Source organism: Mchenga conophoros, linkage group LG14 (genome assembly GCF_057382185.1).
Source record: "Mchenga conophoros isolate Kocher_MC1m ecotype Shallow Benthic linkage group LG14, M_conophoros_male_GT1.1, whole genome shotgun sequence".
In the NCBI taxonomy this organism is placed as follows: domain Eukaryota; kingdom Metazoa; phylum Chordata; class Actinopteri; order Cichliformes; family Cichlidae; genus Mchenga; species Mchenga conophoros.
In genome coordinates, this window is record NC_140539.1 from 8,165,959 (window position 1) to 8,191,838 (window position 25,880).

General features: G+C 44.5%; 1 protein-coding gene across 2 annotated transcripts in view; it reads left to right on the forward strand.

The window, feature by feature from the left end:
- The first annotated feature begins 1,613 nt into the window (after window positions 1-1,613).
- The window catches only part of epha4l (eph receptor A4, like), a 59,002-nt gene continuing 34,735 nt past the window's right edge, over window positions 1,614-25,880 (forward strand). For both annotated transcript variants that reach the window (XM_085245024.1, XM_085245025.1), the window contains exons 1-3: window positions 1,614-1,950; window positions 3,737-3,804; window positions 6,545-7,208. In XM_085245024.1, the coding sequence (XP_085101150.1) occupies window positions 1,854-1,950; window positions 3,737-3,804; window positions 6,545-7,208 (829 nt within the window). In that variant the 5' untranslated portion in view covers window positions 1,614-1,853. The remainder of the gene's footprint in view (window positions 1,951-3,736; window positions 3,805-6,544; window positions 7,209-25,880) is intronic.

A 25,880-nucleotide genomic window follows, 5' to 3' on the forward strand; every position in this document is an offset into this window, starting at 1 on the left:
AAAGCCACAGTATGTCTGTTGAATCACTCAAGACAAAGGCAAGTCTATTTGCCATGAGATCACCACTGTGAGGGAACTCCTGGATGTTTCCTTGTATGGGCACATATAAACATATCATAGCCACGGTTTGGAAGCTTCAGTTTGGTGTGACAGCTACAAAAGCAGATAAGAGCTGGTGCGCTTGGCAATATATCCACACAGACACATTCATATATGTATGAAACGAGAAAAAACTAACAACCAGAAAAAAAGGCATTCACACACCTGCTGAGAGTGAGGAAAGTTTCTAATGGCTCTCGCCCTTGCTGGCTCGCCTTTGCAACCTGGGCTGTGAATGAAGCAGTCTAAATCCAAAATGCATGCAGGTGCATTTTGGATTTTTAAAACAGCAGTTTGCACACAGCGCTGGAATACTTTTCTGATCTTCGTGAAAAATTCTGTTTTGACTTTCCAACCCCCAGAAAGAACAGGCAGCCATACAGCTGATAGGGATACAATGACAAGCCCAAGGACAATGAAGGCAGAGGGCATGCTGAATCACTGCCTTCGTAATCTGTGAAAAGGCCACATTTCACTCCAAAGGAGACACAACATTCAAAGGGTGCCGGTCGTGGTTTGCGGAAGCCTGGCTGCAGTCACCGGCCGCAGTGTGTGGTGATGCAGAAAGCCCTAATCTGCCCACACAGTGACAGTCTTCTCTGCAGATCGTTGAGAGGCCGCCTGTCAGCCACAGCAATGGGCGCATCTCACGGGAGCAGTAGAAAGACCTGTGTAGGAGGACAAAGATGAGTGAGAGCACCCTGGGCAAAATCTTAAACGTGGACACAGCTGGCTTTTCTCAGATGTGAACAATGCCGCCTTTGTTTCAAGAAAAACTGCAGGGGTAACAACCATTTGCTTTTTGCTTTTTTGCAGCAGCAGCAGGAGCTCAACAGACAACCAGGTCTGCCTCTCTCACGCTGCACTGTGCCTATAGGTTTCATCGTAAATACCCATAAAGCCGTGATAATATCAGAATAACAGCAAGTGACAATAATCCAATACAAGCTCGCCACCCATCCTGAAACGTGCATTGTCAATTTTACAAAGTGCAATTCTGTGTAATGTTAGGGGAGGTCATGCTCACACTTGCTCTTTAATCCAATTTTTCCCCCTTTCATTCTTTTGGAGAACAGGCGTCGAGTTGTCCGCTAGGTGGCGACCTTGGTCCGGTGCGGCTCGCTCACCTCGGACTCACCTGGAGCCGAACTATCAGCACAGTGAGAGTGCTGCGGGCGCGAAGGACTGAGACTGACGCAGTGCATTTCACTCCCATACTGGAGAGTTCAGGAGCGCTTTCTACAGTTAGTTAAGGTGTTGCTTTTTCTAAACCCCAAACACACACACACACACACCAGGCAGATTGTATCTTGTAGCTCACAGTCAGTGTGAGTTGGACAAATGTGCGCTATGATTCCCAGTCTCATGCGTCTGAACTGTAGTGACCACTGTTTGGTGTGTGCAGAGGTGTGTGCCTATTTGTGTGAGTGTGTGTGTGTTGGGGGGTAGTTAATGATTATTTTCCCCCGTCTCTTCTCTTCCCACCCCCAGTTCTTCTCGTTTCCTATATGGATTGACGGAGTCCGCGTCAGAGCGCACGGAGTGGACCCGCCTCCTGGCTGTGGAGCGCTCAGTGCGTTTCTCTTCCCCCTCTGTCCGCTTCAGACCCATATTCCACTGGGAGAGAGAGAGGAGAGAGCGAGGGAGTGAGTGAGAGTGTGTGTGTGAGAGAGTGAGAGAGAGAGACAGCAGGACCTGGGAGAAGAGCACCGAAAGAAAAAGAGGAGAGGGGAAAAAACGCAGCACCGACACAAATGGCACTCATGGCAGGGATTTTGTTCACGGCCACTTTTCTTATTTCTGGGATTTCTACATCTCTTTCTTCGTCACGGATATATCCCCCAAATGAAGGTAAGGTCGCTGGGAGGAAAATTAACTGCGGCGGGACTTCATCCCCGCTCCCCCGCGTCTGTGCGGCTTTTGCGCCGCGGAGGCTCACTTCGCCGAGCCCCAGTAGTTGCGAGTGCGTGGAGCCGCGACGAGTTGGGTCACCTTTACGCACTCAGCGGCTTCTGCGGAGCTTTTATGCGAGCGAAACTGGAGTGAGAAGTGCCTGACCGAGCGCGCATCCGTTGTTTTGGGTCGGACTTGGATCGTGCCAGCTGCGGAAAGCCTGGGAGTACTGATACTTTTGCCCCCTCTCCCCTCCAGCAATACGTGCTGTTTTCTGTAGGACAGTGAAGGAGACATCTGCTCCCCCCCCCCCCCCCCCCAAAAAAATAAATAAAATAAATACAATTTAAAAAAGCACTTCGCACAAACATGTGTCGAAAAAGAGAAACCAAATGAATATACGAGTCAGTTTGGAGACTCGCAAACCACACATCCGACTGACAAAGCAGCTCTTAATCCATCATTTTCAGAAGCATCCGCAGCGATGTCTCCTGCTGTCACTTCGTCATTTAGGGGAAAAAATCCGAATAAATTCTAAAAGTTTAGCTTTCCTGCCTGGCGCATTACATTGACGCCGACACAACAAAATATTTGTCGTCGATTCATTCAAGATTTTTTGCCGATGATGTGTCAGATACACGTTTACTTAAAAAGGATCAAGTGTTAAAATGAGAACTATTTAAATGAAGTGTGGTGTATCTCATTCAAAACATGCGCTCGGAGGTCTTCGGGGCTGCAGTCGCCTGCTCGAGTCCCGGAGCGCCGCGTGTTAGGTCCGCTACAGATGAGGCTCAAACCCACTTTCTACTGTAAACACTAATAAAATCAATACTTTATTTTATTAAAGACGAGCCCATTAGTTGCACGTCTGTTCTCTGACGGACTCTTTGGTGTGCGTCTGTTCTGCTCGGCACAGCAAAGCTGTCCGACACAACAAGTCCACAGTTAGAAACCCCGAGCGCCGTTTAGTTGGGACTCAAAAGATTCAAATTTAAAATGAGTCTTCATTGTGCACGATGATGTATTTCATGTGCTTACGTGCTCGGTTTTTTATTTAATTATTTATTTATTTACAACACATGCAGCTGATTAAGCTTTTTTCCTTTCAGTGGGAATTTAAAAGAAATTTTAAAGGACCGCAAATATAAAATAAATTTGATCCCTTTTTAAATTATAAATATATGCGTGAATTTTTCTTGTGCGTGATGTTTTACTTTTTTGGAGAAAGTATTGTGTTCGGTTTTCTGTCTGTCACTGTGTTTTTTCCCCTTTTATAAAATGCTTTTTCTTTTTTTTTAATTTTTATTTTAAGTTTACGCACGAGGATTCAGTCAAACGCGTAAAGCCGACGGTGAGCAACCGATAAAATCACGATGTGAAAGGCTCCGGGGGAAACGCGTTTGTCGTTGATAGAAGATCCCTTTGCTTAACGAAAATCAATCAAACCACATCTCTTAGGCACAGCAAGGAATTACGCAGAACAAAGCCTTCACATGTACATCTTTGTAACACTTGCTGGCCCACAGTTTTTACTCCTGAACCATCATCATGAGAAGATTTCCTCAACTACATAAATCGCTTTAAAGCTTTGTGTGTGTGTGTGTGTGTTTGCTTTAATCATTTAAAAAAAAGGAAGCCATTTCTCCTCCTCAGAGTGTAAGGCCTAATTGGATTATATGCCAGTGCTGATGTTGTGTGGACGGTCTGAGACTGCATGCTCACTTCTCTCATTCTTGTTTTCCAGTCACGTTATTGGACTCCAGAGCTGTACAGGGGGAGCTGGGATGGGTCTCCAACCCGACAGAAGGAGGGGTAAGTGCTGCAAAGAAGTGTCCCCTTGTTAGGACGCATGGTCCCCTATTGGGAAAAAATAGAGAGATGATATCCATTGTTGGCAGGAGCTGTAGAGTGATCCGCCAAATAGATACACAGCCCCCTTTGATAAGATTCTGTCCTGGAGAGCATTTTATGGGAATATCTTTGTTGTTGTATTGCGTGTGTGTTGGTGTGTGTGTGTGTTTGTGTGCATCTGGGCTCAGGATTAGATCATTTCACAAAAAAATGAATAAATTCATTTTTTATCTTATATAGAGGCCACCTGTAACCCACCTCGAGACCCACATCGGGTTCAGGAAGCTGCTTTGAGAACCATGGGGTGTGTAAGCACCCCAGTAACCTCACAAGCCCTGTTCCTCTTTCTCTTCTGCTCCCCTCCTCTCCAACCACTCTGTAATGGTCAGATGCGGGGACCGATACTCCAGCGGGCGTCGGGTTTCCTGAATAGACCGTGGATTGAATCGGCCTTTGTGGAGAAACTTTATATCCCTTTCCACCATTGAGTCGAAGCGAAAGCGAGAGGGAGAGGAACTTGGCAGCTGAGAGAGGGTCCTCTGGAATGGATGAATGAGGGGGGGAAAGTGCAGTGGGGTTCAGCTCTTGCCTGCAGTATGACCAGCTACAAAGCAACGGGGAATAGGATCGACAGAATGTGTGATCTCTGGTGGTTCTAATTGGGCTACAGTGGATCTGGTACGAGAAAGAACAGGGGCCGCAGAGGGCCCCACGATGGCCACAAGTGTTAGATTTTAGTTAAACGTAAGGCACATGCAATGCCTTAACCTAGCCTAAACGTGACTGTATAGAAACAGGTAAATATGTATTCAGATGCATGCTGGGAACTAACCCTCACCCTAACTAGCCTTTTATAAATAAAAAAGTAGGTTTTGATGTTTTAGATAAAATATTCATTTTTTGTCCTCTGATTGTCCAAACCTGGGGGGAAAAAACAAATTTCAAAGGCCAATAAATAAATAAATAAATTTTAAAATCACAAATCTTCAAAGCTTAGAGGTCAGGGTCACTCAAACGACATAAGGTTAGTGATCGTCAGTCAGAAGTCACTTCTTCCAGTTGTCCTGCTTGCACAAATGTGATGAAAACCACAATTAAGCCTTTTAATGTTTTATGAAAATGAATACAAATTAGCAACCGTCATGTCAGCTAATGAATATGAACCCAGGGGAGCAGGATCTCATCTTGTGCATCTGTTGCGAGCTCTGTTGTCGGCCTCTCTAAATGAACTTGATCGGTGCTGCGCTCCGGTCCTCCCCTCAGCCATTTTATCACAAGCAAGTGATTGACAGGGTCCCGGCAGCCGCGCAAAGCCTGCATTCACCCTCTCATTATGACCAATTGGCCTTATTCTCCCTCTTTCTTGCTATCGGCGGGGGGAAAGGTGCAGCGTTATCTCAGCGGTGCTTGATTTCCACAACAAAAGCGGGGCTGAAGCCAGAGAGCAGGAGGGAAATGATAGACATTTTTCTAAATCCTACAGCCACAGCTATGTTTAGCATTATCGTACCACTCTGCTTTGGGGAAATAAGGCTTAAATCCAGATTGTTTATGATAAGGCGTCAAGTAAAATCTGGCAGCCTGACTCACATGTTTCAATTTTTTTTCTTTTTTGTGCAGTTTTCTAAATGGCTGAAACGACAACGGCCAAAAGCTTGTCTGCTCTTGTTTACAGCCCAGCTCAGTCAAAGGCTCTATTTAAAACACACGGTAAAAAAAAAAATCAGAGGCAGCGGGCTGCTCCGAGGCTCTCGAGAAATACTTGCGTTTCCTCAATGGTGCCGTGTAGAGAGAGAAACTTTATTACGAGTTGAACAAATATTCTCCCTGGGTAAAAAATAAGTCAGACCACACCGGGTAATCTGTGCACCCCCCGCGCAAGCTCATACTGACATCAGTGCCAATCATGTATGCAGATGTAGAGCAGGCGCACATTAGATCATTAGCAATCTTCTAATGCCTAGGTGTGTGTTTGTGTGTGTGAGACGAAGATTTTGTGTACAGCTCACCAAGTAATTGAACTGTAGGCATTGCTGAGCCAGAGACCTAATCACATATTTCCTTCATAGTGGAGGAGAAGCAATAAATATTAATATCTTTGCACAACTCTATTAGGTGTCATTCATAAAATATGCATTAATTTAAGCCATCGATGAACTGCTCTGCTTGGCTAAACCAACAAAATGCTCTTTTGCGCTGTATTGCTTGGCGCAAACTGGCACCGTGTAATATGTACTTGGTGCTTAATTGGTTACATATTACACATTGGCAGTTAGGAGAGCTTTTATGTCTGGCATTTTCTAGATGTTCTTAATGTTGAACAAATTTTCTTTACAGGTTCCTTTTAGCTGCTGTTTGGAAAATACCATTTTCACAAGCAGATTTAAAGTTTAAACTCTCGTCATCCACCCAGTCATTAGGGAACCACTTAGGGTTAGGTTGCTGAACAAGCACAGTTTAAACTGGAAGATCTAACTTTTCCAATTAGCTCTTCTATGCATTTGGCCCTCTGTTGAACACTTTTAATTTGGGAAAGCTACATACAGGAAAATTCCATATAAAGGGGTAGATTTGAAACTAACTCTAAACCAGTCACTGGTGACCTGGTGGAGATGAATAAAGTTTAAGAATTTCCCTCTGGGATTAATAAAGTCTCTCTGATTCTGATTTTAACATTTTATTATTTGTTTCCTTTCCCCAGTGGGAGGAAGTGAGTATTATGGATGAAAAGAACATCCCCATTCGGACGTACCAGGTGTGCAATGTCATGGAACCCAATCAAAACAACTGGCTCCGCACTGACTGGATCCCCAGAGGAGGTGCCCAGCGAGTCTACATTGAGATTAAGTTCACTCTCCGAGACTGCAATAGTCTCCCGGGTGTCATGGGAACCTGCAAGGAAACCTTCAACCTTTACTACTACGAGTCCAACAACGACAAAGAGCGCTACATCCGAGAGAACCAGTTCGGCAAGATCGATACCATCGCTGCAGATGAGAGCTTCACTCAGGTGGACATTGGCGATCGTATCATGAAGTTGAACACAGAAGTCCGGGATGTGGGAGCCCTGAACCGCAAGGGTTTCTATTTGGCTTTCCAGGATGTTGGGGCGTGCATTGCACTTGTTTCTGTCAGGGTCTTCTATAAGAAATGTCCTTTAGCCGTGCGTAATTTGGCCCAGTTTCCAGATACTATCACTGGAGCTGATACTTCTTCACTTGTGGAAGTTCGTGGTTCATGCGTGGATAACTCAGAGGAGAAGGAGGTGCCCAAGATGTACTGCGGGGCAGACGGCGAGTGGTTGGTGCCCATTGGGAACTGTCTGTGCAACCCTGGATACGAGGAGCGCAATTCAGAATGTCAAGGTAAGGAACTGATATTTGTCTATGGCATTTTTTTGGCTCCTTTCTCGATTTATAGACCACCGTCCCCCCTCTCCTCCAGTCCGTCCCACCCTTACAATATCCTGTCTCTGTCTTTTTGTCTTTATCTCGTGTGTTTTGTTCTCTTTGTTCTTCCCTCTCCGTTGGATGTTTTTATCTCCTTGCTCCCTAGCTCTCTACAGCCTTCTCTCCAGTGTTTAGTTGGGTGATAGAAGCGGAGATGACTGTAAATGGAGTAATTAGTGGGCCCACTGGGAGGTGTTGTGCAGTGGGATGCATCCCAGGAGAATTGGTGACACGGCGAGAGGAGACTAGTGCCCCAACTGGTTTGCACTAACGCTGTGTCTTTCACCCCCCCTAACTGTTCTTTCTCTTATTCCCAATAGAGCCCCAAGCTGTGGAAAAGAGATAGACAGCTTTAGAGGAAGAGAAGGAGAGAGAGAAAAGGGTTTATAATTCCAAGCAGGTATGAGAGGAGTAAAAATACACAGCTGGGAGATGGGGCTGAAATAGTTCTATTTGGTAGGAGAGGAATAGCCCTTTGTGGACAATTATTCTACTCTTGGCTTGCCGTGATCCTATACCAGGCAGTTTGATGAGGTTTTAAGGTCAGCACAGAGTGCTTCCCCCTTCAGACTTTTTAAAATCACAATCATGATAGAGCTTGAAGCCTGTTGGTGAATTTAAAATGATCCTAGGAATGCCAATCAAAAACCCACCAATGGATCATTTCAAATTTCTGTCAGTTTCCAAGCTCTTCATAAATGGCATTTTTGATTGCCTCTGACCCACTTTAACTCCCTTGTTTCATTGCACCCAGTGGTCTGTGGCTTATGGTATACAGTACTGTGATGTTAATAACATCTAGTAGGATTCAGCAGCTGTTTTGTTGATCAGTCTTTTGCCAAGCTGGGGGCACACTTGTAAGCTGGCCAGATGAGCGGATGCCAGTTCTGCCAGGAAAGTTTATTGGTAAACCCCGGTCGTCACCACCCACCAACATCACACAGAAAGCAGTGGGCCGCAGCAGTGAGGGGTCAGAGGCTGGGCACGGGTGATTAACAGGGGGGCGGACTACTACACCTCTCCTAATTTACGAGGCAGCCTTTATCTCGGAGGACTAATTGCATGACAAACAGGTCTGGTGATTTAGGGCTACCACTGGCTGCTCGGGGGTGGGGGAAAGGCAAAGGGGTTCAAGTAGTCACAGATGGAGGTTTGTGTGTATAGTTCAGAGTTTATTTGTTGAGCGCACTGTACGATCAGTAAGAATTCTCCTGGAGTGTTGCCACCTCCTCGGGGTTCAGATGGCTCCAGCCAGGTTTCTATATCCAGAGTCAGTTTTAGAGAAGCAGAGAGAGAGAAATCTGCAATCAGTTTACCACAACAACCTCTTATGACTCAGTATGAGAACCCTGATCTCATATTGTATACCATAACTTCCATTTTGTTGCATCATTGGAAATGACTTCTTATCTCTTCCCTTTAATTCTCGTTGAGATAAATAGCTGTTATAGTCATCATAGAAGGCAATAAAGGACTTGGAAGCTTTGATTTTATGTGACTAATGCAGTATTGTAGTGTTTGCCAGCTTGGCACCAGCACTGTTGCTCAAGCCAATATATCCATTTAGTCCCCATATCACTGCATCTGCTTGAGTTTGTTTAAGTTTACAGTGCCAGTACACCCACTCTATTCACTTTTACCTACAGTTCTACTCTCTTTCTAAATTTCACTTTCAGCTGGATAACATGTGTTGGCTTTATTTTGATTGTGGGTCAGGGACTTGTGGGTTAAAAGGTGCTGGTCCTCAAGTGCACAGATGAGCTGGTTAATATTTCCCCATGTGACAGGCTCTGGGGGGGAGGGCCTCCGCTTTTCTATGCCCGTGTTGACAAACAGACTTACGCAGAGGTTTGGGGTTTCTTTGTGGTGAGGGTGAAATTAAAGGAAACATGAGTTAAGGTGTGATTTTTTTTTTCAGTATTGTTTTGCTGTTTTGAAAATGTGTATGAGAGTGTCAGCCTATGAGGTGGTTTGATAAAGTTCAAACTGTTTTTGTTTAAAAGGTTTTCTTTGGTGCAGTTGTGTGAGTGGTGTGTGTGTGTGCTTGTCCTGTGTACGTGCAGGGTTACAAGGGCACCCTGGCCCCTGGTTCCCAGCCCAGGATGAATGGGCTCCCCTCCATCATTGTTTGGGGCAGCAGCGGAGCCGTCTGAGACTGGTGATGTTTGAGGGGGAGAAGGATTTAGAGGGGGAGCTGACAGGGGATGTAGGACTTGTATTCTCTACCCCTGGCAGAGGTCAGGGGTCATCCCCTTCCGCATCCATCTTACTGCAGTGTATGACAGGGTTGGGGATCCAGGATTGATTAAGATGTCAGGGTTTTGACAGCTGTGGTAGGGGGAGTGTGTATGGGTGTCTGTGCCTTAGGTGGACCTAGGGTGACTAGGGTGTATAGCCAGGGCCAAGGCAAGAGGGACAACCGGGGCACTGTGGGCCAAGGGGCCCCCTGATCTAAGGAGAGGGGACTGTCTGTTTGTGTTTGGGATCTCGTTCCCTGTTAACCACCTCGCCCACTCTGTGGGGAGGGCGCGGGGGTCAGCTTGTTGTCTCACTCCTCATCTGGTGAGGGAGTCCCTGCTGTTGGAAGTGCGGGAGTGTCTCTGAGGTAATGCAAAGAAGAGATTGGTGGGCACTTTGGCCCATCATGTGTATCATCATGGAGAAATGATAATTGCCCGCTTTTTTCTTGATTAGAAGATTGATCGAAATAACGTTTTTGGCAGTTGTTTTTTCATGAATCAGATTTTAAGTTGTTTCCCTCGAAGCTGCTTCTGTTGTCATGTGTGTTTGTTGGGGATGAGTAGCTTGTTTAAGGTGTGAAGTTGACAGATGCTTCTGACACTGCAGAATGCTTGCACATAGTTGAGCTGTGAAGCTTTCACTCATAACTGCCTCTCATCACAACACAAACAAGTTTCTACTTCTTTGTGAGCTTTCTCTAGAGCCTTATCCTAATCCTAACTATCAAAACTAAATGTTCAACCTTTAGTCTAATTCTGTTGTAAACCCAGTTTTAACGTGATTCCGATTCATCAGCTGTGTGGTCTGTCCCACAGATCAGACAGAAGGCCCTGCCTTGCATGTTTTAAACTGTCAAAGTGTATGAGAGGACATTATATGAACTGAGGCTTACTCTGACCATAATCACTACTTTCCAAAGACCCTAACCCCTTATTTTTTTGTATTTAGGTTTAAATACAAACATGTAATATCGCCCCAAAACCCTGCTTGGATGCATCTTGCATGTGACATCACACAGAGCCAAAAGTAGGAAAAACTGTCTGAAACACTGATCACATCATTTAGTATTATTATAGGGTCTTTACCACACAACATAAAGCAACTTGAGGCGATTGCTGTGGTGATTTGGCGCTATGTAAATCAAATTGAATTGGATCAAATTGAATAATCAAAACTTGTACCATGTTTAATATGAGCATCCACTAATGTAACAGCATATAAAAGACAGAAAATAAGCAAATGCATGGTAAAATCCACTTTAAATTCCATCTGTGCATTTGTGTCCTCTTTAAATCCTGCTTGTGCACGTGTGTGTGTTCAGGACCCGATTGTGATGTCGGTGTGCGATCGGAGCATTTTTGCTTCAGCAGTCTTTGCTGAGCTGGAAACTCTCATTGGTATTGGATTAAGAGGTTTTACGGATGAAGTTTCTCTCCTGTGCTCCGTTCATTATATGTGTGTGTGTGTGTGTGTGTGTGTGTGTGTGTGTGTGTGTATCTAGGTCTCCCATTCTATCCCTCCCTCTGTTGACAGTGTTAAATATGCGCTTGGGAGCATCATTCTAAATTCACCACGTAATTCTATTTAGCCCGCCGGTCCCGGGTGACTTTAAATCCACAAACTCAGTCCCTTGTTCTCTCCCCCCACCACCACTCCTCCAACCCCTGTTTTGCTCCCTTTCTTCCTTCTCTTCTACATATACACAAATTAAGCATTTGCATCTTCCTTTTGGTTGTCTTTTTTTTTTCTTTCTGTTCCATGTCTTCTGTCTCTTCAGATTTCCTGTTGCTTCAGCGGCTATTCACAGGCGTTCCTCCTCTTTTCATATGTCTCTTTCTCCTTTCATAGCCCTCCATTTTTACTGCCGAGTTTCTGTAAGCAATTTTCACCCATTCACGCTGTCTTTTTTTTCCTCCTTTTCTCTTCTTCTTTTAACCCCCCTTTTCTTCTCTCTGCTCCGGCCGTCGAGGTGGTTAGTGTTTGTCAGCCTGTCTCTGGTGGCAGCAGCAGGAAGTGGGCTGAATAATGAGATTACCTTCGCTGTGGGGAGGGAGGCGGCACACCAAACATCATCACCCGTCACTCTCCCAGCGAACACACATGTGCGAGTGACACCCGAGAGCGTGCGCACAAACCCCAGTCATCTACATCTTGGGATAAACATTTGCCACACGTATGCTCGTGCAAACAAACTCTATATATCCAGGCAAATGCATGGAAATAGACGAAGCAGTGAGACGCATGCACGCGCGCACTCACAATCTTTAGTTTTAATTTCGTGCGCACACAGACCCGCACTCCGAGCAGAGTGCAGCAGAATGGAGGTGAATGTACTCATCACTCTCGCTGCCACCAGAGAGGCTCATTTTGTGCCGCTGAATAGAGACGAGGAACGGAGGCTATTACCAACGGAGAGCAGCAAAGAACAACAGATGCAGAAAGAGAGGACAAAATGTCTCACGAGGAATCCTTCAACTCCTCCTCCCTTCTTCCTCGTTCCTGCTAAAATAATTGCTTAAGGGATTTTTAAATATTCTGCTGTTGTTTTCTTCTGATTAAAAAAAAAGAAGCAGTCCTCTCAGCTCACACAAATCTTCCCTCTACTTGAATGGTAAAGAAGGGGAGGAGGGAGGTGGGGTGGGGATGCTGGTGGTAATACAGCCATCATTAGTCGAGGTGCTGAAATGCTTTTCCTGCTCAGGCGGCCGTCCTGCCTCTGTGTTTGTTCCCTTCATGGCTCGACACTCATCACCCTTCTCTGTTTCTTCTCGTCGTGCCCTGTTTAATGCGGGAAGCCACCGGTGATCAAGCATGACCCGGGTTGATAGCTGCAGTACTCCCACAGTGCCAGCTACACCTCAGGGTGTATGACTATGCTGCTACAAGTATCCATGTTTATCCATGTTTTTCCTTCTTTCTTTTTTTTCTTTTTCTATGCAACTTAAGCTCCTCTGTCACAATTTACAGTTGGGCCTCATTTCTGTTTCTAACACCAGCTGGAAGAGAGATCTAGTAACTATATTTAAAATGAGCTAAAGGATTCAATAAATCACCAGGACTGTTTTCTGAAAAAAATTATTTAAAGGCGCACTAAATGTTGTTGTCATTGGAATCAGATTGATATAAGTGTTTTGAATAGATTTAAATCGAGCGCAGCACTAGGTCAAGCAATTCAAACTCCATTCAGTTTTTATTTATACAGTACCAAATCAAAACAACACTTACCTCAAGGGCTTTATACTGTAAGTAAAGACCCTACAATTATACAGAGAAAACCCCAACAATCAGTTGAGTCCCTTAGGGCAAGCACTTGGTGACAGTGGGAAGGAAAAACTCCCTTCCCACTGTCACCAAGAAATCTCCCGGAAAGTGGTGGACTTCTGCTGCGACAGGACAAAGACACACTGTGGAAGAGAGCCAGAGATTAATAATAATTAATGATCAAACGCAGAGTGGTGTATATTACACTAAGGTGAAAAAAGTTGAGAGAAGAAGAAACACTCAGTGCATTATGGGAAGCCCTCAGAAGTCTATTACTAAGGGAGGATTCAGGGTCACCTGATCCAGCCCCAACTATAAGCTTTATGAAAAGGAAAGTAGCTACCAGGGGGGCAGATCAGCTGATCTCAGTGCTAACCCACATCAGCTGACTGCTCAATACATTCTACACATATCTTCGGCCAGACTCTCTATGAGCCCACTCTTTATCCTGCTTTAGCCTCCTGCTGCACATCTGCAAGCAGATTCACAATCCACTTCCTCCTGTCATGCTGCTTCAATCTGTGTCATATCTGTTATCGTCAGGGCTTGCTCTGTTCTGTGCTTTTTGTCTTGCTGCCGCTCTCCCATGACAGAGCACTCCTGCCAAAGACAAGTTACTGCAGACGGAAATCTTTCTTTGATTACAGTGGGTCTGACTGAAAAAGCAACAAGTGTCAAATCGGCTCCATTCGATGCTTTGTTTAGGTTTTTCATTAGGTAGTTTAGCCACACTGGAAAAAATGACAGGTGTTGTTTTAGCTAAATTAATTAGGGAAATTTGGGGACTTCTGTTTTTGGTTGGACACTGTGGTACACAGTGGGAACGAATGATCCACAGAGTACAGAATATACCGTTGCTTCCCTATTAAGGCCACAAATCTCTAACACTGTACAGCAACTGTTGATGAACTTGGACCTGCTTTAAACTTTTGAATAATCCGTTTTTTGTAATGATCTGCTTTTTCAACCTATAATGGAGCATTTAAGCCTTCAGCTCATTTTAATTTCATTGAAATACACTCGATATTGTGAAGACACACTACTTTTCTTAAGTACACTATGTTTGTAACAGTGCAGCTTACATGGTTGTCAGCTGGCATTAACAACATATGGGCCATGAGGATGATAACATTTCTCCTCTCCTCTCCTCTCCTCTCCTCTCCTCTCCTCTCCTCTCCTCTCCTCTCCTCTCCTCTCCTCTCCTCTCCTCTCCTCTCCTCTTTGAAAAGCATCCTCTCTTTGAAGCCCGCGATGGGAAGAGGGAGCGATTAAAGCAGTCAGCAAGCAAATTAGCATGTCAAAAGGCCCTGAATCAATACCCCAGCTCTCTACCAACACAACCCTGCAGTCCTTTCACCCCCACCCCTCCACCCCCCATGCATCTCTGCCATTCCCCCATTCCTCAGGCTGTTCCCCTTCTTCTCCCTCCTTTTTTCCTGCACACTCTCCCTCTTGCTCCTTTGCCCTTTTCTTTCTCCTTCGCTCACTTTTCAGATTTTCCTTACCCCCCCCCCCCCCCCCCCCCTAAAAAAAGCCCTGTTTTCTCCCCGAGCTGGCAGGCAGACGGAGAGAAGAGGTGGCGTTTGTGGAGGGAAATGGATGGATGTATAGGCAGAGAAAGGCCGACGGAGAGGGAGAAGTGGACAGCCATCAAGTGGGCATGGGTGAACTGTTTTGGAGATGGAGAGAGAGAGAGTGGTTATGAAAGAGAACGAGGGCCTCTGCCACCTTCTTTGTGCTGAAAGAGAGGCAGAGCGGACCTCACTCGCCAAGAACAGCAGAGGAGATCCGAGATGAGGAGACAGGGAGGGAGAAAAGGAGGCAAAAAACACGGGAGGGAGTGAAGTGGAAAGAGATTTAGTTCCAGTCTGGCAACCTTGCCTTTCTTTTTTTTTTTTGCACTTCATCTGTCGGTTCACCATCGCACGGAAATCCCTTCGATCTGGGGCAGTGTGTTAGTGATCACCAGCGCAGACGGACGCGGAGTAAATGTGTGTGTGTCTGAACCGTTATCTGGCCCGTGTTTATTCAGTGCATCTGTCTCAGCAGGCGTATCACATGCTGTATCAGAAACTTCTATTAACATCCCGAATCGCAGTGCGCGATCTCTGCCTGCAGACAAAGCAGCTCAGCAGCCCCTCAGATGAACGGCCGGCTCTCCTTCAGTATCTGACAATGGGAGGCTGATTGCAAACACCTTGAAATGTTTTATCTCTCCCTCTCTCTTTCTCCTGCTGATTTCCAACTTAAGATCCCCCCCCCCCACCCCCCCTTCCCACCACACACACAATCCAGCACCATCCAATAGTATCTAGGTGGTCTTTTTCTTCTCTTTCGTCATCATCCTTTTTTTTCCTCAGAGGGCAAAGAGTTCAGTGGCCAAATCAAAGGCAGCTCCGTAGCAATCAGTTAGGGGTTATGACAAAAAGCCTTGCAATAAAGGGCGGCTGTGTAATCTGATGGGCCCTGAGACTGGATGCAGTGCCCATTCTAATGAGCCGAGATCCCCCTTTTCTAATCACAGCATAGGAGGAAGTGGCACAGTGCTTCATTCTCCCTGGAAAAACACACACACACACACACACTTAGAATGTGTGATTAGAATAAAAGACTACATGCAGATTGTTGCAAGGAAAACAGATTAAAGATGTGAAGTGGGAGGAAGTATTCTGGGCATCCAAAGCCTCCTTCATCTTAGACAATGGAAGATGAGTTTGGAGAGCCTAAACTGACATTACGCTCGCCTGCGTGTGAATCGGTGCTTCAGCGGAGGAGTCGGTGCATTAGGTTATGGCTTGTTTTTTGGTAATGAGAAAGCTTAAACAGAGAAGCTGGTTACAACTTACAGGTTACATTTACAACACAGGCTTAAGTGCAGAAATTAAGACATGTAGGGCCAACAATAAATAGTAAAGTTTATTTTTTTAAAACTTAAAACATATGTTTGACTGCTTAAATTGACACTTCTAACAGAATTCAGCTCTAGCATGTTGATTTCCTGCCTGTTGGAACCATGAAGTAAATGTAAAACTGCTCTGACGAGTACCGCCTCTGTTCTAATAATGGTTGAAGCTCATATGTAGTGCCATATTTAGAGCTATCCACATTGCCACACCAATGGACCGTAGCTACATCTGTACTGTAGATGATGAACAAGGAGAGTATTCTCTTTGCCTTTACACTGCAGTCAGTCCCTGCAAGGTCTGCGGCTGAAAAATGAAGAAATACACAAGTGTCAAATGCTTGTAATGACACTCAAGGCTGGCTAAAAATGCAAGTCATTGTTGGAAGCTTCCCATGTTAGAATTCCCATCTTTACACTGCAAATGAACGTGTTTTCAACTCAGTACAAAAAACAAGAAGTCTTAAAGTTATGCCAGATTAATGGTGACGTAAGTAGCTGTGGCTGTGAGCTCTCTGCTAGACCTCACGTTCACTAGCTTGAATAACTGAACAGAATTGTTTTGCTGTTGGTGCTTTTTGGTGCATGTGTTGTAATAGTTATTATATGGGATATGGGATGATAACCAAAAACCATGTGGTTATTTGTGTAAACAGGCTGTCAGTGAAGTCAGATTTTTTTTTTTTTTGTTAATGTGAGAAAATTTGGAATTTATATGTTTCAGTTAGCCGGTATCTGTGTCTGTCTGCCATCTTGTTGGGGTTTTCTCTGCATTTCTCTGTAGGTCTTTACCTTACAATATAGACCAAATATAGACCATTGACCAAATACAAAACTTTCAGATTGTTAGTCCACAAACCAGTTGGTCATGTCTACGTCTGTTATTTTTGTACAGTTGATGATTCCGGTGAAAAAACAGCCTACAACTACATTAGCCCATGTGCTGTATCCTCAAGGTCTGCAAAGCTCACTGTCTGTTAGCTGTAGCTTTATATTTCTATGCAATGTGTGACACCAGTTTCTCCAAGAAAAGCAAAGCTTTCTTTCTTACCTTTGTTAACACGTTTTTTGCCGTCTACAGTTTTGATTTCACCCCAGAATTTTGAGAACAGGTGGCTGACACATTGCTGAGATGGGTATGCACACAAATATGGCAACGTACATGTGTATCAAACACACCGTGGGCTTGCCTCTGAGGTGTAACCTCTGTGCAGGAGAGCTGAAATGTAATTTGGGGATGTGGAGCTCTTGCTGCGCCGGTGGACCCAAAGTTGCTGATCTCCAGCCAGAGGCTGAGGTATGTCCGTGGCAGGGCACATCTCTGGGATTAGAAACCTTGATCCTTCCTGATATCTAGTGAGTTTTCAAATACTGCTAGAAGGGGAAAGAAAAAAAAAGTAACGTGTTCCCTTGAAGACTTGTATCGCTGGAAGAAAAAAAGAGGAAGGGAGAGAAAGCGAGGCAGACAGATAGGATCAAGCTTAAGAGAAAAGACAGCGATTGAAATCAAACAAGGGCACCAAAAAGTGACTTTGTTTGACAGAAGGAATGTGTGTGTGTGTGTGTGTGTGTGTGTGTGTGTGTGTGTGTGTGTGTGTGTGTGTGTGTGTGTGTGTGTGAGACAATAAAAGAAAAAGCAAGATGAATTGATTCCTAGTGGCCTGATAAATGGCTGGAGATGTGAAAGGTGAAGTGGGGAGGGGGTATGGGTGGTGATCCCTCTTTGAACAAGCGTAGTGTAGTCATGTCATGACCTCTGGCAGCTGCGGTAGATATTACAGTCAATATCAGCTGTGTGTATTGTAGACTTGATTCACCTGATCTTGAACCGTTTTCATTGGGCCTACAGGGAGCATGAGTGAACTGACCCTTTAAAGAGTGCATTGAGTTGGAAAGACACCAGAGCTAACCTCCTCAATAAAAGCAGCTTCTGCTGTGTTTTTTTTTTTTAAAAAGGAAAAAAATTTCAAACCAAAGCTATATGTCCTGATATGTTGTGTTTACATTAGTATTGGGTTTTAGTGTGCTGAAATCATAGACTGTATATAGTAACAGACAGACCAAGCCACCAGGGCATTTCTTCATTTTTGGATTCTGCTTTTTGAAACCTCAGCTTAAGCATTTCGGCTGCCACCATGTTGGGACTTTCTTTTAGAGCATTCTTCCATTGGCATCTATGGGCATTGGTTCAGCCTCAAGTGGCCACATTAGGAATTGCAGGTTTTGGCTTTACTCTTCTTGGCTTTACTTTTCAGGCCTGGAGGTTGGAGCTTGATTATTGACGGCATTAAGCGGGAGAATAAAGGAAGTTATGAGCGCTTTTCTTTGCTTTCACAATCAGCAAAGCTGATAAGTGCAGAACGTCAACTTAAGAGGTGATAAATCGCAACGATAAGAAGAGATAAGGAAAGGCAGAGAGAGCTGTAGATATGCTTGTGTTGGAAGAATGTAAAGAGTTAGAGGAATGTGAAAAACACGACACAGAAACTCGACCGCGGTGGTGCCCACACACTTACTTCAAAGCACGCTGTGCATTTTACCTCATATCCCTTTGTTTGCCCCCTCCAATATCATCCTTGTGCATGTGTGTCTGCTGTCACATCAAAGCTAAAGGCTAAAACACATTAGCAGAGTAACCTTGTCAGAGCAGCAGCCATTAACCCGAGGCTCCTGTTACAAACCCTGCACGCCCTTCACCCCACACACACCCTCTCCACTCTGCCCACAAGGCTAGGTTTAACTATTCTGGGGGTTAGGCAAGGTAGCGTATGCATCCAGCTGTTGGACACACATATACGCTGCCAGCTTAGGAGTGTACACACATCATGTCAAGGCATGCAGCATGAGCAGGAGTCAACACAGTTTCAAACTGGGGGGAGGCTCAGGATGGGAGGTGTCATTTCTATGATGGCAGTGACCTCGTTTCTGTTTCAAGAGGAGAGAGAGACAGAGAGAGGGGGAAAGTGGTCTGATGAGGCCTGAGTGACACCAGGTGAGGTCAAAGGGCAGGGCAGGGACAGTCGCGGTGGAGACCAGCAGGCCGTCACTGGGCTGACATGAGCTGTTGAAGAGCCAGTGACCCGGGACAGTTTTTATGTAACCTGTGTGTGTGTGTGTGTGTATGTGTGCACTCACACACACACACATCCAGAGCATCAAAAACGTGTCCCCCAGTGCAGAGACACAATGGCAGCGCAGCATTCCCAGGGCTACACACACACCTCATGTGCACACACATGCACAATAGAAGGTGTTTTGAGGCCCCAGACAGCCTGTCGTCTGGGAGCTACAAGTAGATTACCTAAACAAACAACCTAAAAATACCTCCCTTTTTCACCCATAAGTCGACCCTTTGCAACCTCTGCACCGAGCTGCTTCTGAGAAACCGTCAAGGTTGATGTTAAACTCGCCCCCGAGACCGCAGACAACGAAGCAATTTAAGTTTTTGCATGTGTGAGCTTAAGCGCTGACAGATGTGCGCGCACTTTCATTTGACAAACTGTACGTCCCGTGTGCGTGTGGTGGAGCGTGTTTGATTTACGACGGGGTCGTGGTGGAGTCATCTAAACTTACATGTAAGCTCGGTGTAAATATTTTACGTGGTGAATTTGTCACTGTGGAGTCGTTTTTAATGATCCAAGTGTAAGTCGGAGCCCTTTTTCTTCCGCTGTAACTAAAGATTAAATAAACCATGTGTTCCGTTTGAAAAGACAACTGAAATTAATGTTGAAAATCCACAGCTACAGGCAGTGGTTTAGCCATTCTGCTTTCATGTTTATCTGGATATCAGAATACATGTGATGGAGGTTAAGGTTTATTTTTGCTTTGAGCTATCTGCAGAAATGTAGCAATTACATCATATTTGAACAATTTTCCAGCTGCAATGTTTCCACCTGAGGTCACACACCTGTGTCAACCAGGCCAGAGAGGGCGGATTTATGGGCTTTTTTGGAAAAAAAACTTTAATTAATTTAATTTACGCTTTGTTTAATCTGGACATAAGATGTTTGAGTTTCCCAGCAAAAATGGACATGAGAGTGAACAGTGGTTCCAGAACAACACCCACAAGAACATATTAGTCTTACACACATACATAAAACAAACAGTGCTCATCCAAATCCACATCACCTTAAATTTATTTATTGAGACCAGCTGCTTAGAGTTAGTTTCTTTTGCAGCTGGTTCCACGCCGAGTTTGCAGATAGAAGGAACATTTAGAGATTATTATGTTAGTTAAAAACTACTCATATCTAGATCTTGAAGCACCTTTTAATAATTATTGAGGCTCTTCTTTCTGCAACAGAACAACAGAAATAGAAAAAAACACACGAAAGTTGACCCAACACAACAAAAGTGTTTTTAGGGTGACAAACCAACCAGAATGTAAGAAGCTAACAGGAAAAGGTTAATAGCAAACATGTAACTACAGTATTAGATGAATGATGCAATTAAAAAACACATTACCTTACATCTCCCTCACAGCGCCGGTGAATCCTCCAGCAGTTCGTCACATGTTTTGGTCTCTGTCGCTTCTGTCACAGCTGGTCTGTCACATTAATGTGTCCCCAGAAACACTTCTGTTTTTTTCTTTTTCTTTTGTTTATTATTTATTTTGTGCTTTTGCAACCTTTTTTCTATATGTTGGTGTTTTCTTATGTGTCATGGGCCACACTACTACCAAGAAGTTGTCATAGTTTTGTATTTTGTAATTAGTTTTTGGTTGTTTCATTTTGACTTTTTGCTTTTAATTTAGGCTAGTTTCAGTGAGTTACCAGAGTATTTTGGGGTTGTTGTTTTTTTTGGTTTATTGTTTGAAAATGTTTAGTTTTAGTTTAGTTTTTATTAGTTTCAGTCTTAGCTTTAGTCTTTATTAATTAATAATGTATGGGAGGGCATGTGTCAGAGGCAAGATTTAGGAAAATGATTCCAGGTATTAGAATAAAAACACTGAACCTTTTGAAAATAGCAGATTCACAGTCTTATAGTAATCCAAAGTCTCAATAAACACCACCATAAAGGCCTCAGCAGGCGGCTTTTAATATTGACTTATTTTTTTGGGAAAGTAGCAAACACTAGAACTCAGGATATTTTCTCTATGCTTTCATTTTATTTTAATAATTTTTTTTTAATTCACAAAATTGTTTCAGTTAGTTTTCCTGTTTTGGTGAAAGTCAAATTTTTCTTATTATTTTAAATAACCAGCTAACTAACAAAAATGATTTTTTCACATCTAGTTTTAGTTTTTAGTTTAGCTTTTGTTAATCGTGCTTCCCAGCCTCAGTGGTAATCAGCAGCAAGCAGTCAGTGCTACCCTGCAAGAGAAATAGCAACATCATCATACACATGCATTAATCACAAAGGCACATTTTTTGTTTGTTACTTGCATTAATCTTACCAAGTTCGCTTCGTAGTGTGTGATGTATATATTCAGCTGACGCATAGCTAGATTGTCCTTTGTTTAGCTGTCGTGATATTTTCTCCCATTTTGCGCAGAAAGCTCGTGATGTTGATGTATTTCCCAGTTTCAGAACGTATGTGTGACGTATTATGCACTGTGCAAGAAAAAATGGATATGCGAGTGAACAAGCTGTGCATTGAGCATGTGTCACCTTGAGTCTGTGCAGTGATTTGTTGTGTATTTGTACTGCAATGTCACAAGTGGTTTACACTTGTTTACAGAATTGGCTACGAGGCCCCATTGAGACCGCTTCCCTATCACTTCCTCTTCACCTATTCTTAGTGTGTGTTCTCCTCACACATACTCCCCTTTCCTGCCTCATTCTCCTTGACTCACCGCGAGCAGAATAGTTAAACTCCCCCAATTGTTTAGCAGCGTGTGCGCCCCTGCGAGTGTCCCCTCACACAACAACATTAGCATACCACCCCACCTCCCACACCTATCTACCTATTATTTATTTTTTTTGTCATAACTGAATTGAAATGCGGCTCTTTTCATTGTAAACAATGTCAGGAAAGTATGCTAAACACACACACATGCAGACACACACATATCCAACATGAGACACTAACCCCCCCAGAGAACCTGAGGAAATTGGACCAAGACAATGCCATGATTGTGTTTGTTTACCTCCCCTGGTCCCTGCTGTGCTGCCTGTGCTTAACCTCCTTACACAAAGCCTGTTCAGCTGATATGTGCATCTTTGTGTGTATTTGCATGCATGCATGGCTCTGCAAAGTGAATCTGCATAGTCCAGAGGACGTTTGAAGGGCTTTTGTGTTCATACCTGAGGGTCTGCAGGTGCACAGAAGTTTGCATGCCTCTGTTTGTGTATGTTTCACTTGTCTTGTTTGCCTTGAATTATAGCCCATTACCCACCTGCTGTGTGAATCTCAGGTCACAAAAGGTCCTTAGTCAGTTGGCACGATGCCCGGCTTTGGGTGGTGCCACCCTTGCCGACCTGGCATGGGCGCAAATGTGGAATCTGAGTGGCTCCCACCTAACGCAGCCAAGTCAAATAGTGTTTCACCAGACAAAGATGGATCTGTTTGCCTGCACCTCTTCCTCATCTTTCCATCCTGTTGCTGTAGCTCTTCTCCATTCGTTTCAAAGTCCTAACAATTTCTGCTCTCTACCCTCCTCTCTTGAAGTCTTTTTTTTTTTTTTGAAGTGCCTCATTCTTTTCCTTACATTTACTTTCAGGACTCTCATTCTTTAAGCAATTGTATTGTATGTTGTGAAGTTGGCTGGGTGGAATACTTTAGATTTCTGCGATATGACCATTGTACTAATATTCCTTCTTAAGGTGAACTTAGAGGAATTAGGGAGGAAGTTGGGGCCTACGTGTCAATAAGAACGCCGAGACCTTGGTCTACAGGAAGTCCTCAGAACAATATTGCAATTTCTTTTTACAATATGGCACCACACTGTGCTCTTAGCAAAAACGGCTTCATAATGAAGCAGGAAACTGTTCGTTAGTCTCTTGTATTATTTCAGCAGCAACCCCTTGGGATGAAAAATGAAGACAACATGTCACCACTTGAGCTTGGCTTCAAAAGTACCTCTGTTCACAACTGGTTTAGTTTCTTCGTTCATATCCACTATACATCGGGTTAACTGATGGATACCTCATTCAGTTAAATGCTACGAAAACCCTTCCTGTCTGACATATGCACACAGTGAGCTGCTGTTGGTTGCTAGGCCTAACCTGTGTGGTACAGTGTGGTACACGACCATCCAAGTGGTTTGTGCTTCAGTTCTAATAAACTTAATCGTATTTTATTAGTCTGTTATTTAGCACTGATTAGCAGACAAAAGCTAGCAGGAATTGGTAACTGAGCACTCCATGTGCTCCAAATTTCATCGCTTTTGGCTCCAAAAAAACCAAACTCACCAAGGCTTCACTGGTTTTGCGGAGTCCAAAACCAATAGGTGGCGTCACTGTGGCTGCGTCCATATTTCATATCCAGTCTGCGGTATAGTCTATATTTGGGTGAACAGTGCTGTCAAAGGTCTTTTACAGTGTCTGCAAAAATTCAGTACTGACTTGTGGAAACGCTGCAGGTTAGAACATTTCAGATCTGATGTTGAATTTGGATGAAAGGCCAAGGCATCAGCACGAGGGAACAGTTTGTTTTACGGGCGTAACCTCGGTTCTCGGAGCCTTCTTTTGTTATAATTCTCCTTTTTTACAACACGCTTTGCTCATCTGGTTCATTGGCCGGTGCTCCTATATGTCAGGTACAGACATTTTAATTAGGGCAGCGTCTTGGGTGGTTCTCGGGTGATGGATTGGTGTGGCTGAAAATACAGTTATAAATCATCTGGCCTTCGACAGACAAACTGCTGGCAACCCTCGCGCTTGCTGGCACCGGCCGCCGGTAGCGAAGCATCGGTGATTGTCAGCAAGGTTGGCTTGGGTCTTATTAACGTTGTTAGCCTCGATGGCTTTTGTTTGAAGCCTTCATTAACACCAGTGAGGATGTCGGCCCAGATGTCGCTCCCAGACTTTTTCACTTTTGCATCTTAAAGGATGCTACAGCTAATATAGGACCTTTTCCCCTGCCAGGTCAAGGTCAAGATGTGTGTCGAGTGTATGTCATCAATCATGGTGATCAGTTTCGGTGGCCGTGTGTCCCTCATCCATCACGCTGATGTGTTTCGCTGGCCGTGTGGCTCTGCGTCGCTGTCAGGGCTGGAGGTAATTAATAACCAGAGTGACAGAATTAATGAGTTAACCTGCTCCACTCTCCTGCTGTCCCAGTGACAGACGCTAACGGTCAGCAGCTAGTTAGCCCCGATAATATGCCACTGGCTCAGGTGTGTCGATATGGAGGCTATTTTGTTTTATACATTCATGTTCGTGTGGGGAATATACGTTCAGCTTGTGAGTGTATATTCCATAGCTAGGGGATAAAGAGAAACATTATTGGAATCTTAATCTTTTTTAGCAGGAGTCTCACCTGAGCAACTTGCCTTCCACAGAGAGGGTAAAAAAAGAGATTGAAAACACACAAAGGCAGGGGGATAAGGCAGAAAGGCAGTTTGAATAGAGATCGTTGGCTCCTCAAGGTGCAGGAGAAGGCGAGACTCTCCTTGCCCTCAGGTCCTGAAAGCCGATCGCTTGGTTTTTTGAAAGAGCGGCTTTGTGAGGATGCCTCCGACCGCTCCTCTGAAGAGCGCTCACTGTCTGTTATGACTAAAAAAGAGTGACCGAGTTTTCATCACCTATAGAAGATAAAGCACGGCTTTGAAAGCGGGGGGAAAGGCAGCAGTTTGAACTTAATTCTCCCTTTTTTTGATTACAAGAGAGGCAATTGTTCTGCCTGGGCAGGCCTGGTTATTGTGCGCCGTGCGCTGGGTGTTACATTCCCGGGGTTTTCGGATGCTTATTGTAGTGCAAGTTCGCTCTCATGCTTTCATTCCCTAGTGTATTGGTTACTTTGTTGTGTAGGCTGCAGAATAGCTTGCCTATCAGGCTTAGCATGCGGGTCACTCAAGGTGGGCTGCAGTAGGTGGGTGTGTGGGTAGATGTGGATTTATTTGGCGGCATCTATCGCTGTTCAAAGCCTGGTGTGTGGGTTGCTGCCACTCGGAGGAAAACTTAGCTGTGTTTTTTTGTAGTTGGCTCGCCTGTGGGTAGCTATCATTGTATCGTTAGCTTTTTCTGTGCTCCTATTTTTTACAGATGGACGCATCGATGGTCCCATTTCCCCCCCTCTCCATTAAACTAAATCAGCCAGCAGAGTCCCCGACTGCACAGACAAAACTACTCATTAACTCTTGCAACTCACTCCAGTCTCCTTTTCTCCAAACGGGCTTTAGCTCAGAGACAACAGGGATGGGGCAGGGGAAGGAGTGACAAAGAGGGAAAAAGACTAAAGCTAGAGAGGAGGATTGAATGAGTGAAAGAGCTGCTGGGGTAGAAAAGGGGAAGAATGTGATGTCCCCGGTCTATGAGGGATTCCATTTTTGCCTTTCTAGAATAGAACAGTAAGTCACCAGTCTCTTTGTCTGTCTTTGATCTCTCAGCTCAGGGATTTGGCACCTGACAAACCCCTCTCTGTCTCTGAAAGGAGGCTTGCTGAGAGAAAGCCTCTGAGAGCGGGAGACAGAAAGAGTAAAACAAATTAAGGAAAAAAAGAGTTAGAGAGCATCGGGAGCGAAAAAAGAGACGTATAAAAAAGATGGTGTGGGGGGAAAAAATTGGGTTAGACTTTTGAGGGCTGCATGAGAGGATATGACGAGGGCGTCTCAGCTCAGATCCCATTAAAACTCAATACACATGTGTTCCTGTGCGCCTCTATTTGCGTCTGTATAGGTTTGCCACGGCTGGTCCGGACAGTGATAAATCCAGCAAGTCTTAAGGGAGATTCCTCTCTGAAGCCACGGTCTCTTGGACCACCCACTATTGTGGTCTCTTTCCTCTCACACACACACACGAAGGCTCCTAATAGGAAGCAAATTCCCCCAGCTTTACTTGGATATCAACCTCTCTTTTCTTCCAGTTATTCCCTTTGCAGGGCAGTCGCTGCTATAAACAAGCCCTGATATGTTGACATCACATTTTCAAACACAAGTTCTGAAATCCTGAGTTTCAAACCACAGATGAAGATGCCAGAGCCTGTCTATGGCAAAACGGGGGGATTTGGAGTTCTGCAAAGAATTCTGGGACAGCCTGTGAGGGTCAGCTTGGGACAGCTTAATAATTGACGGGCAAAAAAAA